Raw genomic sequence first — 16,803 nt, forward strand, 5'->3', positions numbered from 1 at the left:
TGGAATTCAGATTTCTTCAACACAATGCCAAAACTATTGGGAAGTTTTTCTACTCAACTGATTGTTTAGTAGTCGCTTGACAATGAATAGATTTATGGCCTTGCACATTGCTGCTTGTGAGGGCATTCTGCCTAGCATGTTGCTTTAATAGGTGTGCATAAAGCCACTAGGGATTCGGCTTCTACAGTCCTAGATTTTCATAGCAGACATCTGAACCTCAAATGAGATAATTTTCCCTTGTGCCATTTAACTTTGCCTGCAAAGAAAGAGAAACCAAGAAGAAAACCCAAATCATAAAGTGTAATGCTGCTTCTGTGTGGTTTGTATCCATTCTTTATTCCTGTGTGGGTAACTCAGACACCCTAGACTTTGTTATTTTTCAACAAGCAAACTTACATTCTTTTCTGCAAAGGATCATCAAAATTATTTATAGTAGACTGTATTAAATTATCTTTGGTTTGGTGGGTGGCTTTGAAAAAAATGTAGATGAAATAGTTATTTCTCTACTTGATATAAAAGCTTCCCAAATTTTATGACTCATGAGCATTACCTTCTACAACCAAAGTATTTTACTTTTGCATACATACATTCACACAGGCTCCCAGAGACAGACAACCGGATGAAGAGACACAGCAAGGTTCTCAAAAGAAAAGATCGGAGTCCTCATCATATCTACGTTACTCCCGGGGTGGGGGGAGGATTTATTTACAGTACTCCAAAGGCACTTTAACTTCTGTCCAGAGACTGGCTAGGATAATTTTCTTTTTAGCAGGTGATGTAGTTTGGCATTCAGGATGAGAACAATGTTGATAACACATTAATGTTTTAGTTTTCAAACAGTCAAAGACTGTTCAGAAGGGACAGGAAAGGATGGAGGGGTGGAGATGTTGCCCTCTATGTTAAGGAGCAGATAGAGTGTGAAGAGATGTCCCTAAAGAATTGCCAAGTGGGAGTCAAAAGCTTATGGGTAGGAATTAAAGACCAAGGCAGGAAGGGGAACCTTGTGGTTCGTGTCTTCTACAGCTCACCTGACCTAGAGGAGGCAACTGGTGAAGACTTCTTACTCCAGATAGAGCAGGCATCATGCTCAAAAGCTCTTGTCCTGCTGGGGAATTTCAACCAGCCCGACATCTCCTGGAAAAGCAATACAGCAAGCCTAACCCTGACTAATCCACCTCTAGATCATGTCCTTAAGGACTTCATCTATACACCTCTTAATTACCTCCAGGGATGGTGATTCCACCACCTTCCTGGGCAGCATATTCTAATGTTTCACTACCCTTTCAGTAAAGAAATTCTTCTTGATATCTAACCTAAATCTCCCCTGGTGTAATTTCAAGCCATCCCCTCGCATCCTATCACTTGTCACTAGAGAAAAGAGACCAACCCTGACATCTCTGCCTTGCAGGCAGTTGTAGAGAGCGATAAGATCTCCCCTCAGCCTCCTTTTCTCAAGACTAAAAAGCCCCAGCATTTATGCTCTCTATCATATCATCTCCCAGCCTGTACTGATGGCAAGAATTGCTCTGACCCAGGTGCAGGACCTTGCACTTGTTCATGTTGAACCTCATGAGGTTCACATGGGCTCACTTCTCCAGCTTCTCCAGGTCCTTCTGGATGACATCCCATCCTGGTGTGTCAACTGCACCTCTCAGCTTGGTGTCATCTGCCAAATTGCTGAGGGTGCACTCAACTGCACCATCAATGGCATTGATGAAAATATTAAATAGAACCAATGCCAGTACAGACCACTGAGGGACACCACTTGTCACAGATCTCCACCTGGACATCGAGCCATTGGTAATGATGGATGTCATCTATCTGGACTTCTGCAAGGCATTTGACATGGTCACCCACAACATCCTTCCATCTAAATTGAAGAAATATAGATTTGATGGGTGGACTGTCTGGTGGATAAGAAATTGGCTGGATGGTCACATCCAGAGGGTAGTGGTCAATGGCTCAATGTCCAGATGGAGATCTGTGACAAGTGGTATCCCTCAGGGATTTGTACTGGGACTAGAGTTGTTTACTGTCTTCATCAGTGACATAGACAGTGGGATCAAGGGCATCCTCAGCAAGTTTTTAGATGACTCCAAGCTGAGTGGTGCAGTTGACACACCAGAGGGACAGGAGATCATCCAGAGGGTCCCTGAGCAGCTAGAGAGGTTGGCCCGTGCAAACCACAGGAAGTTCAACAAGGACTTGGGTCAAGGGAATTACAGGTCGGTGAGCCTCACCTCTGTGCCTGGGAAGATCATGGAACAGATCCTCCTGGATGACATGTTGGAGCACATGAGGGATGAGTGCGTGATCCAGGACAGCCAGCACGGCTTCACCTAGGGAAGGTTGTGCCTCACCAATCTGGTGACCTTCTATGATGGAGTGACAGCATCGGGGGGTAAAGGGAAGGAACCGATGTCATCTACCTGGACTTGTGCAAGGCCTTTGACACAGTCCCCCACCACATCCTTATCTCTCAATTGGAGAGATGTGGATTTGCTGGGTGGACCATCCAGTGGGTAAGAAACTGGTTGACAGACTGTAGACAAAGGGTGGCGGTCAATGGGTCTATGTCCAGGTGGAGGCCCGTGACAAGCAGGGTCCCCCAGGGGTCTTGGGACTGGTGCTCTTTAACATCTTTATCAATGACATCGATGATGGAACTGAGTGCACCCTCAGCAAGTTTGTGGATGACACCAAGCTGAGTGGTTTGGTTGACACAATAGAAGAAAAGGAAGCCATCCAGGGGGATCCAGCAAATGTTCATGAAAAGTCAATTTGTCTGATGGGCATGCAAAGAATAAGTGTATATATTTTGCTTTCCTACTTACATATCTGATTTTTTCAATCTAAACCCATAGTATAGTTTAGATGGTCTTTTTTTTTGTAATTGAATTAGTCTTTCAGGAATTATCAGTGCAAAACAAGGGAAGGCAGAGTATTCAGAAGCAAGGGTTGTCTTCAGTGTCGTTCCTCCATCAGATCTCCTCTGTTAGCACATTCATGGACAGATTCAGTGGTATTTTTTGGCACTTTGTTTAATCAGGCTCTGAGACAGGGCTGGCTACCTCTGTCAGTAAAGCAGAGAGACAGTTTAATTGCAGGACTGAATCTGTTCTACATTTTAATAGGATAGAAATTTAGCTCTGTAAAGTTCCTCAAAGAATATCTATTTTAGGGTTTAGCTTTTCATTATCTGGTGAAATGTTCCTTTTTGGAACACAGAATACATGATTACTATTTATAACTATTTATAACTTTTTTTGAAAGAGGAGGAACACTGTTCCAAAAGAGAAACTTAACTTTATTCCTTATTAAAGATAGGTAGCACATCAGTGACTACTGTGCACTTTCTGTATTTGATTTTTAAATTAAAAATAAACTATCTAAGGCTTAGGTGTTTGCTGGGGTTAAACAACTAACAAGTCTGTTCTAGGTATTATAGGGTATCTTTAAAATCTGTGACAGAAATAGGGACATTTGGAGACTGATTAATAACATCTCTATGTTAAATGTATATGTTAAAGATAAACAATAAATATCCTCTGGGGGTGATAATCCATGTCCATGAATAGTAGAGAAGTCTCGGGTTGTATATTTTTGGTAGTTTTGGAGGAATCCATGCATCTGTCTCTGCGCCTTTTATCTCAAATGTAAAACTAAGGAAATTCTGGATTTTAATTTTTATCGGCTCCTTTCCCACACCATGCAGCATATTGTACCATCTATTGATATTGTATCAATTATCAATTTTATCATATCAAATTTTCTGCTAATACCTGGAATACAGCTAACACCATACATTTCTGGTGATAGCTTCTCAGTATGGTTAACTTGAACCTGTTCTTGACACTTCACCCTAAAACGGTTCTTGAGTGCCCAAAATGTCTTGTTTGTATGAGTTGTATCCATGGCAATAGTATGCTCAGAACAAGGACTTCCAGCAAGTGTCTCAAAGTTTCCTTCCTGGAAAGCTAGATGTTTCATTAACTGCAAAATTTGAAAAGAGAGTCTGCTATTACAGAGTATAGAATATCAGAAACTATGGTCTCAATTATAAACTCAAACCCACATTTAACATGGTCATATAGATATACACTCAGCTGACAGATTTTTAGTTACTTTTTACTTCTTTGTTAGACTACTAAGCATTTTTAATCACCATGATGTTTGGAGAATAGATTTCTTAGAGATACGATTTTATCTAGAAAGACTTATAACTGATAATCAGATTTTCTTGTAGATAATCAGTATTTAACACAAATGTATCTACTGCATCTCTAGACTCCTTCCTATTCAATGGGAAGACTTGGACTGTAGTCTGTGAGTCAGTTTAAGATAATGACTTCTGCTGGAATAGTTTGATTTATTAGGTGTTTCTTGTGTAAGTAAAGGTCTTCCTCAGGGCAAACCTAACTTCTTTGTTTCTAAGGCAATATATGAGAGGATTCAGAAGCGGCACAACTACTGTGTACAAGATTGAGACCAACTTGTTAGCAGTGTAGGTGTACATGACCTTAGGGTGGGCGTAAGTGAAAAGAGTGGTGGAGTAGAACAGTATCACTACAGTCAAGTGAGAGCTGCAGGTGGAAAAGGCCTTTTTCCTCCCCTGAGAAGAAGGAATCTTCAACACGGTGAACATGATGCAAATATAGGAGGTGACCACAGTACACAGGGGCACCATGATGACCATCAGAGCCAAGATGAAGTCCACTAGCTCAGCCAAAGAGGAATCGCTGCAGGAGATATTCAGTAAGGGTGAGATGTCACAGAAATAGTGGTTGATTTTGTCTACATCACAGAACGAGAGCTGGGCTATAAAGCTCAGCTTGATGGAAGAAGTGATCAAACCACACATCCAACAGCCAGCTGTCAGCTGAGCACAGAACTGATGATTCATGATGAGTGAATATCGAAGGGGTTTGCATATGGCCAAGAAGCGGTCATAGGCCATCACAGCTAACAGAACGTACTCAGTACAGACAAAAGTCACAAAGAAATACAACTGTGTCATGCATGCCTGGAGTGAGATATGTTTGTCTTGAGAGAAGATATCTACTAGCATCTTTGGTTCAGTGACAGAAACATACCAGATCTCTAAGAAAGAAAGATTTCCTAGGAAGAAGTACATGGGGTTTTGCAGATTGTGGTTAGTTCGGATGATGAGAATGATAAGGAAGTTTTCCAACACAGTTAATAAATAAGCCAGAAGTAAAGCAGAGAAGAGGAGCAGCTGCAGCTCTGCAGTGGTGGGAAAACCCAGGAGAATGAAATACATGACACTGGTTTCATTCCTCCCACCCATTCTGTAGGGAAAAGATGAACCTTATCCACCTGCAATAAATTAATACAATGAAACCTAACTAGACAGGCTTAAATTCATAACAGTATGTTACACCACTGCTTAAGACACTATAAAAGTTCAGACATTTTTTTGTTGGATTTCTAGAGATTAATTGTGTGAAATTAATCTAATCACTTCAGAATTTTTCATTGTAAAATATAAGCATGCTTTTTACTTTATACTTAATGGAAATAAATAGGCACTACCAGTTCTAGCTCATCTAAGACATAGGTCTAACCCAAACCAGATGAATCATGCTATTAGGTCATCCATCCAGCATAAAGAGATACAAGGATATGAGCTTAAAAATAGACATCTACATGTCAATGTTTTTGTTTCTACATCTGTAAATTACTAAAGTTATACCATGTATATCCAATTAAGCATAAGGGATATATACGGTACCACAAGGATATATACAGTCTGATTTTTAAAACCCCCAAATACATCTGAAGGGCCCCATTAGATGTTTCTATGGCTAGATCTGAAGACTTCTATCTACATAAAGCTTACTGAGATACAAAGATATACAGAGCATCATATATACAACAAAATTGCAAGCTACTTATAGTTCTAGTTTGTTTCTAACTCAGATTGTTGTTTAAAAATATGAATGCCTCAGCCTGTGGTATTAAAAACAAAACTGTTCTCAACCTTCTTCAGTGCGAATTCAGGGTAGAATCCACTGCCTTAGCTGATCCTGGAGAATATGATCAACAGGGACCAGATGAAGTGTAGACAGTTGTGTCAGTTGCATGATTTATACCAACACAGATACATCAACCACCTTCAGTGTATCACGAGATTTGACTTAGAAATTATACAGATAGCCTCCCAGTGGAAGCAATCACAGAAAGAGGAGGGATGCTATTGTTTCCTCTGGGATTTCATGCAGAGTAGAAGTAAGAAACTGAAAATGTCTTAAGATTTTGTCCGAGACAATGAAATAACACCAGATGATATCTATGGATTTTTATGGGGCAGAAGACACACACACACCCCCCCAAAAAAAAAGTCCTACCAAAAAGCCCAGAAGCAGAGGATAGAGCAGTCATTTAACAATGGATAAACTAGAAAAAGGTTTTAGTGTCTTAAATCCACATCCAAACCTTAACTTATAATCAGTTTGGAATAAGTAGTTGCTCCTACACTGCAGTTACAGCTCTCAGGTCTATGAACAGCCATGCTATGTATTTCTGAATAGTACATTGTGCTGAAAATATTATGTTGAAATTATTCCTCCAATAGTGTGAAATACCACTATTAAATAGAGTGAAATGGTTTCTCAAATTGCCTGATTGATCTGTTTCCATTGATGACACTGATACTCAGAAACTGCCTCCAAAACATCAACACTAGATACGGGGAGAGCAGATTTTGGGCTGCTCAGGGAACTAGTCGGTAAGGTCCCCTGGGACCTGCTTTTGAAGTCATTGGTGTCTGTCAATGCTGGTCACTTTTTAAGTACTAGGACAGGAACAGGCAATTCCAAAACACTGGAAGTCAAGCAAGTTGGCCAGAAGGCCAGCTTGGCTGAACAGGGACCTTCTAGAGATGGAAAAAGAAAGTGTACAGCCAATGGAAGCAAGGTGAGGCAACATGGGAAAATTAGAGGGATGCTGTTTGCCTTTCTAGGGAGAAAATTGGTGTGGCCAAAGCTCAGTTAAAGCTGAGGCTAGCCAGTACTGTGCAGGGGGAGGAGCTGCAGGGGTGGCTTCTGCAAGAAGCATCCAGAAGCTTTCCCTAGGTCAGACAGAGTAAATAGCAGCTGGGCTCAAGGCCAAATGCACCACTGACTAAGGCCAAGCCAATCAGCAGTGGACCAGCAGTTGGTCACAGCACCTCTGGGAATCACATTTAAGAGAAAAATAAAATGCAAGCAGCTGCTTTTTGCCACCAGAGAAAGGAGTGAGAAGATGTAAAAATCTTTGCAGACACCAAGGTCAGTGAAGGAAAAGGGAGCAGGGGCACTCCAGGTGTCAGAGAGGGAGATTCCCCTGCAGCCCATGGAAGATGATGGGGAGCACAGAGCCCACCTGCAGCTCATGGAGAGGCCCCATGCTGGAGTGGGTTGAGACATATGGAATATGCTGTGACCCACTATGGAGCAAGCTCCTGGCAGGGCCTGCAGCCTGTGAGAGAGAGAGATAGAGACAGAGATGAGAGAGAGAAAGAGAGAGAAACACACACACATACACAGAGTGTAATAAATTAGATGGGGTTTTGTTTCCATTTTAGTCCATGTTGGGTCTGTTTTGCCCATGAAGCTAATGGCTGAATCATTTCTTCCTGTCCTTCTCTTCACTCCTAAGCCTCTCAATATATATTTTCTCCCCTGTTCACCTAAAAAGGGGAGTGATAGAGTGACTTTGGTGAGGATCTGGCCTTCCATGAGGGTCAAACCACCACAGTTCCATTGTCTGAGTTGCCTTAGTGACTGTAAAGGAAGTGGACCAAATATCAAAAGTTGATATTGAAGAAATAGCTTCATTTTAACACCATCACTCATCTGGTGACTCTGGTATTATCACATAATAAATTGCCTTTTTTTTATTAGTATTTGCTAATTATGCTGTGTTTATTTGAGGAAGGACTGTCTTGTTTAGGAAAAGCCAGTATTTTGTGAAGGTTCCTCTTGATATAGAATGCAGGTGAGGGCAGTAAAGAGAAAGATTTCCCCACAGCTAAGTGACCCATAGACAAGAAAGGAAGAGAACATGAAACAAAAAATCAAAGGGAGATTTTGCAGCATAACAGAGATTGTGAAAATGCAGGGAAGAGCCAGGAGTAAGGCCCCAGATGCTGGTGCCAGAAAGACAGGACAGTGGTCTGAAGATTGCTCTTGCAAGAAACAAAAAGAGGATGATCTCCAAATGGCGACTACCTGTCAGTCCCAAGAGGACAAATTCCACTACTGTTGTGTGGTTCATTGAAGCTTCATTGCTAGCAGAAAAAGAAAATACAGCCCATGAGTTTATTTTTCTAACATTAATGGGGAAAACTAGTAATTAACCCCTTGTAAAAGACTGGAGCAGCCACAGTAACCACATATTAACAATCTTGTTCATGTAAATGGAGCCCCAAGATTCACTTCTAACATTGAGCCCTCACTCCAGTTAAATTGACTCACACAGTTCCCTCCAAGTATAACTGAGAGAGGTGCACATGCAGAGGCCATTGTAGACAAATGAATCTCTGAATGGTCTGACAACATTCACCCTCCAAAGACACAAAAAGCTAAATGCACACAATTTTAGCCTTCAAACTGAAGTTAAAGCTTTTAGTTGTTACTGAGGGAGTGTCTTGTTTCAAGGGGCCACTGTCAGTTTGCCACTGTTTGATCTACCGATTATCTCTGGGGTAGCAATTGTTATCTCCCTCCAAAAACCTTGTTCTCCAGGGCTATTCAGAGATCATCAAAAGCAGGCTTCTCTGATGGAAGGAGAGGGCTTCCAGCTTGTCTGTATTTGAAAATCATCATGGCAAGTTCCCACAGGTCTCAGCAGCCCTGATCAACACCAAAATTGTTGGAGTTTCCCAAGATGGCATCTACCTTCTTGACCCAGGGTATGGTTTCATAAAGCTGCTTGGGATTGGTAAGGTGAAGAGGAAACCCTATAGTTTATGATGCTTATCTGTAGATGTGAATATGAGGAGGACCTCCACAAGAGCAGCAGTTGCTAGCATATGGGCAAAGAAGCAAGGGACATGGTTGTAGAACCCATTCCACACATACCTTTGCTCCAGTGTGGGACTAAAGGGAACACAGGCCAATTATTATTCCCAGAGATGTCACAAAAACGAGCAACTGACTAAGAGAAAAAGAAGTCCTGGTCCCCTTTTGGGCACTGCAGAGAAACCCTGCAGGAGTATGCATGCTCAGGTCCCAGTTTCCTAGTGAGGCTTTAACACATCAGGATACCAGAGACTGTAGAAGGAAGATGGGTAAGGTGCCAGACTGTGTCCTAGCAAAACCAATCTAAGCTCCTAGCCACAGAAAGTGAGCTCAGAAATGTAGGCCTCTTCAACAGGAGGAAGAACCTGGAGGAAGGGACATCTGTAAACATCCCACCTTTGCTCTACCACTTACAGACACAGATTTCAAGGGAGAAACGCTCTGCACAAGTTGAAACCAAAGAAGGGAATGTGTACACACTTCCCCTGTCCAACCCCCACATGGAACATGTGGTACATTCCCTACCTCACAAACACAAGTGGTGTTTCTTGGGGGTATATCTGTCACCACCCCAGGCACAGATATGCAGAAGACATCCATGGAGAGCAAGCACATGAGTTAGAATTGATAAGGTCTCTAAAGACACAGGCTACATGATGGATCCCATGACATAGTTCATGTGACAGACACATACATCAATCAACTGGCTCTAGGAAAGCAGTCCCTCTCTAATCTACCTAACAACAGCCGCCGCTTGGCTTTCATTGGCTCTAGGAAATCAGTCCCTCTGTAATCTACCTAGCAACAGCCGCCGCTTGGCTTTCATTGGCTCTAGGAAAGCAGTCCCTCTCTAATCTACCTAGCAACAGCCGCCGCTTAGCTTTCATTGGCTCTAGGAAATCAGTCCCTCTCTAATCTACCTAGCAACAGCCGCCGCTTGGCTTTCATTGGCTCTAGGAAATCAGTCCCTCTCTAATCTACCTAGCAACAGCCGCCGCTTGGCTTTCATTGGCTCTAGGAAAGCAGTCCCTCTGTAATCTACCTAGCAACAGCTGCTACTTGGCTTTCATTGGCTCTTTGACGGCTTCGGGGGTGCGGACTCAGGCAAAACCTCTGGCGCATGCGCCAGCTGGGAAGCCAGCCCGCCTCTCTACCCGTACGTAGGTACCTGCGTGCAGCAGCCCCGCCCTTTCGCGGGCAGAAGAGCCGCGTTTGCGCAACGACCGCTGACCTGGGGGTGGGTTGCGCGTACGCCTGCGCGGCCCTGAGGTGTCCCGGAAGCGCTGCGGGGTTGCTTCCGGCCACCTCATCCTGGCCAGCGGAAACATGTCGGGCGCGGCGGGGTCGGGCGCGGGGACCGCGGGCTCGGTGGGCTCAGTGGTGAGGCGGTTCCTCGTGGAGTACGGCAGCGGCACGCCGAGCCGCCTCAAGGTGCTGGACGCCTACCTTCTCTACGTGCTGCTCACCGGGGCGCTGCAGTTTGGCTACTGCTTGGGCGTCGGCACCTTCCCCTTCAACTCCTTCCTCAGCGGCTTCATCTCCGCCGTCGGCAGCTTCATCCTCGGCGGTCAGTAACCCCGCCACGCCTGACCCGGCCCCGCGCGGTTCTCCTTGGAATCCCCTTCGCAACTGTGCGCCCCCCCGGAACGCCCCGTTCCCCTCCCGGAAAGCCCCAGGCTCCCGCCCCGCCGTCGGATGCTCCAAGGCGGCTGTGAACCCCCGGGGGGCTGCGGCTACACACCGCAGAGCCGGGTCCTTCTCGGTGCCAGGGTGTCCTTGTCTTCCTGGCGTGCAAGGAGCCCTCCCTTTACTCTCTTGTTTCAGTGTCTTTTAGCAGCTACCCCGTGGTGAAGCCCAGACTCTAGTAATGGTTGATGCAGGGTGTTGGTCTCCCATAATACTACCAAAACCACCTTGTTCCTGTGCAGCCCTCCCCAACACACCCAGTGGAGGACGTGGAAATGGTCCCCTCTCCATGGTGGGAAATGCTCCCCTCTCTATGTGGGAGATGCTCCCCTCTCCATGGTGGGAGATGCTCCCCTCTCCATGGTGGGAGATGCTCCCCTCTCCATGGTGGGAGATGCTCCCCTCTCCATGGTGGGAGATGCTCCCCTCTCCATGGTGGGAGATGCTCCCCTCTCCATGGTGGGAGATGCTCCCCTCTCCATGGTGGGAGACGCTCCCCTCTCCATGGTGGGAGACGCTCCCCTCCTCCATGGTGGGAGACGCTCCCCTCCTCCATGGTGGGAGACGCTCCCCTCCTCCATGGTGGGAGACGCTCCCCTCCTCCATGGTGGGAGACGCTCCCCTCCTCCATGGTGGGAGACGCTCCCCTCCTCCATGGTGGGAGACGCTCCCCTCCTCCATGGTGGGAGACGCTCCCCTCCTCCATGGTGGGAGACGCTCCCCTCCTCCATGGTGGGAGACGCTCCCCTCCTCCATGGTGGGAGACGCTCCCCTCCTCCATGGTGGGAGACGCTCCCCTCCTCCATGGTGGGAGACGCTCCCCTCCTCCATGGTGGGAGACGCTCCCCTCCTCCATGGTGGGAGACGCTCCCCTCCTCCATGGTGGGAGACGCTCCCCTCCTCCATGGTGGGAGACGCTCCCCTCCTCCATGGTGGGAGACGCTCCCCTCCTCCATGGTGGGAGACGCTCCCCTCCTCCATGGTGGGAGACGCTCCCCTCCTCCATGGTGGGAGACGCTCCCCTCCTCCATGGTGGGAGACGCTCCCCTCCTCCATGGTGGGAGACGCTCCCCTCCTCCATGGTGGGAGACGCTCCCCTCCTCCATGGTGGGAGACGCTCCCCTCCTCCATGGTGGGAGACGCTCCCCTCCTCCATGGTGGGAGACGCTCCCCTCCTCCATGGTGGGAGACGCTCCCCTCCTCCATGGTGGGAGACGCTCCCCTCCTCCATGGTGGGAGACGCTCCCCTCCTCCATGGTGGGAGACGCTCCCCTCCTCCATGGTGGGAGACGCTCCCCTCCTCCATGGTGGGAGACGCTCCCCTCCTCCATGGTGGGAGACGCTCCCCTCCTCCATGGTGGGAGACGCTCCCCTCCTCCATGGTGGGAGACGCTCCCCTCTTCATGGTGGGAAACGCTCCCCACTCCATGGTGGGAAATGCTCCCTCCTCCATGGGGGAAATGCTCCCCTCTCCATGGTGGGAAATGCTCCCCTCTCCATGGGGGAAATGCTCCCATCTCCATGTGAGCCCCATCCTTTTACAAGTGTGTTCCCCTCAGCACTCCCTTGGCCACCACTGACAGTGTAGTGCTATGGAAGAGCAAATCCCCTGGCAGTGTCAGGCTTGTGGAGTTACCTTTCCCACATGGAACAGTGATCCAGACTGGGGTGGGCTGCCTCAGGAAGACTGTGTTTTCCTACCATGTCTTACTTCTGTGATCCCTAATCTCTCATTCTTTCTCTGCTGTGCAGTTTGCCTCCGAATCCAGATCAACCCCCAGAACAAAGGCGAGTTCCAAGGCATTTCACCAGAGCGGGCGTTTGCCGATTTCCTCTTTGCCAACACCATTCTCCATCTTGTGGTCATCAATTTTGTTGGCTGAGCTCTAGAAGAGACTGAGGTATGGCTCTCTGGGGTCACAAAAGGGGCAACCACAGCTCACACAATTTCAGTACTTTATTTAATAGAGTTGGGAGAGAGGTAAAAAGGTAGTGAAACTAGGAGTCCTAGCTCCCATCTTGGCCAAGTACAGTTAAGCTGTTCTACTTGAAGTTGGCAGAGGTAGGATTTATGGCTTTCTGGCATTGTTCATGTATGTTTTTTTTACTTCCAGCAATCAGTTTAATTAGGAGCCTTACAGAAGTTAGAGAGACACCATGCTGCTTTGCCAGAGGGGTTTTGGGAGCTGGAACTCCCGGGGCCTGTTTGTGAGGGTGGTTGTATTTGGAGGCCATGGTATAGCTGGTGCCCAAGCCTCTGGTTTCACAGCAGATGGAGTTGGGGCCAAGGAGGTTTTGGTGCTAAAAAGTTACTGTTGCAAGCAATTTTTGCTCAACAGGACTGTTGTTACTGTTACAAGGGACCATAAGGTCATTTGAGCTTGTGGGGTATTTCCTCTTTGTTTGTGGGTATGCTGCTCATGTTGCCTTTCTTTCCAGGTCTTGATTTGCTCTCAAGTTGTGATGCTGCAACCTGGCATTGGGAAGTGCTGTTCCCCTGCTGTACTTGGTGGAGGAAGGGAATGCCAGGCTCAAGATTTTTCCACACAGACTTGCCTATGGAGGTGGCTGCTGCCTCATTACAGTTACTGTAATCCTTTCCATCAATAAACCCATTTGTAATGCAGTCATTGCCCTTTTGGTCACAAATACAGAGGTTCTGACACACAAATTCCCTCTCAGGCACGACTCCCTCTCTTTACCCCTCTTCCCCAGCAGGCTGTGCTCCAGTTTCAGAGAGAAGGAGGAAACATATCATCATGGAAATTCAGTTGTCATCCACCCTTTTCATGCCCCTTTATCTTATGCAAAGTATGTTGTCAGTGTGACCCCACACTTTAAAGCTGTGGAAAATTTGGGTTAGGCAGTGGTTAGCCATCATGAATGGAAGGAAGTGGAGGGGTTCCTTCAGCATGTCCCCAGGTCCCATGTTCCTCAGAGGCAGGTGGGGCACAGCTGTATGTCTCAGCTGGAGTTAAAGGCTCGGTGGGGCTCTGTGGGGCCTGGCAGTGATACAGCCACCTTTTATTCATCACCCAATGATGTTGGATGGGACTGCCAAGCTGTGCCTCAGATCTGCACTAGAGTTGTTCTGCGTCTGTGGAAAATGTCACCCCTCAGACAACCTCATGGAAAGCCCTCTCCCCTGTAAAGTGCTGTGAAACGCTTAAAGTCAATGGTTTTTGGCTCCAGCTGTTGCCACCTCAAGCCCAGGCTTGCTCTGACATTGAGGTCTTATGCTTCTTTGTCCTGATGGGAAGTTGGAGCCCTGTGGTGATCAGATTATGGGTCCAGGATAATGTACTGACCCCACACAGTAGACCAAGAGCCCCTCCACACAGAATCACTGGGGTTGGAAGGGACCTCAAGATATTATTGGGTCCAACCCCCCTGCCAAAGCCACTCCCCAGCTCATATTGCACAGGGCGGCGTCCAGATGGGTCTGGAATATCTCCAGAGAAGGAGACTCCACACCCCCTGGGCAGCCTGTCCCAGGGCTCCCTCACCCTCACTGGGGAAATGTTCTTCCCTATGTTGGTGTGGAACTTCCTGTGCTCCAACTTGCAGCCATCGCCCCTTGTCCTGTCCCCACAGAGCACTGAAAAGGGGCTGCCCATTTCCCCCTGCATCCCATACTTAAGATATTTATAAACATGAATAAGGTCCCCCCTTAGTCTTCTTCTCTCCAGGCTGAACAGCCCCAGCTCCCTCAGCCTTTCCTCACAGGGGAGATGCTCCAGGCCCTTCAGCATCTCTGTCCCTCCTCTGGACTCTCTCCAGGAGATCCCTGTCTGTTTTATCCCAGGGAGCCCAGAACTGGACACAACACTCCAGGTGGGGCAGAATTTACCTGGGTTACCTTCATGTATGTCACTCTGTTCTTGCACTGCCCCTGCTTCATGCTTGTCTGGTTTGCTCTGTGGCTGAAACACTGCCGCGGGCTGTGTGAGTGCTTCACCCAGCTTCGGCTGGGGAGAGAGACCCTCCTGCGGCCACTGCCGAGAACTGCACGGAGGCTGGTGGGAGAGGAAGAGCCGTGGGCTTTCTGTGTGGGTTTCTTCTCGAGTTTTACTGGCTTACAACGCCTCTGGTTGCCGCAAACTCAGCACTCGAATTCAGAGTTGACTAGAGCTACTCCCACATCTGAATAAGCTTCAGCAGATCTGTAGATATCTTCAGGGCTCTGTGCCTTAAATAGAGCATTTTCTGGCCCCTGCTCACATCATAGAAGTGGCCATGAAGAGAGGCTGTTCCGTGTGCAGCACCGTGTCTCCTGAGGGGTGACTGGGGTTTTCCTCCAACAAAATCCCTAGCAATGGTGCAAATTCATCTCCAGGCATAGGGGGCAGGAGATGGGACAGGGGACAGGCTGCTAGAGATGGACGATGGCAACATCTCCTTCCCATCAATGTGAGGAGACTCTGACCTGCCCCATCTTCCTCCCTCCTTTTTTGGGTCAGGAGAAGCAGGATATTTCTGCAGGGGTTCACTCTCTGTATGACATGTTGCAGAGGTCTGTGAGAAAATTCGGAAGTCTTACATGCATCTAAGATCTTGTCCCACCCCTCCCTCCATTTTACAGCACATTTTCTCCCCTCCTTTGCCTGTCTACCCTATACATAGCTCAATCATTCCTGCTGTACCCAAAACAACTGCCCCCCAGACCGAATGGGAGGCTGTGGTAAGGGGGTAGGAAGGGAGGGTGACTTAACCTCATTTGACTTTGGCTTGTGGTCTAACGTCTGCCCTTCTTTTCCACACACTTGCCCCCCTCCCTGCCACGTGTCACACCAGCCCTGCTCCCCCCACCCCCTGTTTTGCACTCGACTTTCCAGAGGAAGCGGTTTCTGTGGTAGGGTGTAGAGAGGCATCAGAAGGTGACCCAGATCTCGATGGTGGCGTCATGGAACTGGTGGTGCCTCATCTTCCTGCCCCACCTGGGCCATAAACCCACTTCCACATCCTGTCCTAACATGTTATTTCCTGCATTTACTTTGCATTGTGGTTTTTTTTTTTTCTTTCTTGAAATAAACAAGAAAGTGCAAAACAGTGATGGGGGCAGGTAGTGGGGCAGTGAAAGAGATTGAAAGCCAAGTTTTGGAAAGTATCTTTGAACTAGACCTACCAATTCATTGTTTGGGACATGGCATGCTAAGAGTTACCTTAGCCAAAACATTTTACGTTGTGCTCGTTTCCTCACTCAGCAGATATTATCACTGGGGTAGGTTTAACCTGGGAAAGACTGAGATGTGAAACCAAAGGCAGCAAGCTGTCCTCCTTAGACCATATAGCTAGGAGGGGGTTTGAAGTGTAACACAGAAAATTTAAGATGTATATTATTTATTTTAAGTGATGCTAAAGGCAAATGAGCATGGAAACTGTTCTTCCAAATCCCTGAAGATTTCTGGAATTTGTCTAATTGGTTGGAAATCTGTGAAATGCACTGACTCATCTTGCTTTGTAATTCAAATATGGTTTATGTAGCTTCATCAAACTGTTTTCCTGTTAAGTGGCAGAGCCTCATTAGGAGTGAAATGTACACTTCAAGAGCTACCTGGCATCCAGTCCAGCACTTTAAGGGCTGTGGGCATTCTGTAGTTGGAGAGACATTAGAGTGACTGTTGTGTCAAGGGAGAGACCAGAGAGTGAGTCCCTGAACATCTGTACTATAAAATAATCAGGGTAATAAACCTGGAAACTTTGAATTTGTTCCTTGGCAGGAGGGGTCAGTAACTCTTTGTCACCCTGTGACAGGCCACCTACTAAATGATTAGGTGGAAGCACAGAAATTATTGTGTTGCTGCTGTGCACTGTGGAGTCAGATGCTGTGGCAGGGATGCCTGCATGGTCTTCACGTGGGGACCCACACCACATGAAGCATCAGGGCTTTTGGCTAAAAGGTTTTGAAGCAGGAGCCTTTCCAATCTCAGAGTTCTTCTCAATGACTGGGACTCTGGAGGGGTGTCAAAAAGCACGCAGGAAGGAATCACCCCACTAGTCGGGCAAAGCTTTCCCTGAGACTCAGTCTGGGCACTGATGTGAGGCACAAGCAAGGTTCAAGCTTTGCAGGGAGGGTGTTTCCTTCAGGGAATCC

General features: G+C 47.1%; 2 protein-coding genes across 2 annotated transcripts; one reads left to right on the forward strand and one right to left on the reverse strand.

Moving 5' to 3' along the window:
• Positions 1-4,372: 4,372 nt before the first annotated feature.
• Positions 4,373-8,277, reverse strand: LOC311201093 (olfactory receptor 6Y1-like; the record flags this gene model as incomplete). The annotated part of the gene is made up of 2 exons (XM_084275399.1): positions 4,373-5,309; positions 8,171-8,277. The coding sequence occupies 2 exons, from the start codon at positions 8,275-8,277 to the stop codon at positions 4,373-4,375; spliced, it is 1,044 nt and encodes a 347-aa protein (XP_084131525.1).
• Positions 8,278-10,333: 2,056 nt separating this feature from the next.
• On the forward strand, positions 10,334-13,335 carry DAD1 (defender against cell death 1). The gene is made up of 3 exons (XM_084275307.1): positions 10,334-10,590; positions 12,462-12,610; positions 13,149-13,335. The coding sequence occupies exons 1-2, from the start codon at positions 10,350-10,352 to the stop codon at positions 12,590-12,592; spliced, it is 372 nt and encodes a 123-aa protein (XP_084131433.1). The 5' UTR covers positions 10,334-10,349; the 3' UTR covers positions 12,593-12,610; positions 13,149-13,335.
• Positions 13,336-16,803: the final 3,468 nt, after the last annotated feature.

This window comes from Gallinula chloropus (assembly GCF_964237585.1).
Source record: "Gallinula chloropus genome assembly, chromosome: 26".
Lineage (NCBI taxonomy): Eukaryota > Metazoa > Chordata > Aves > Gruiformes > Rallidae > Gallinula > Gallinula chloropus.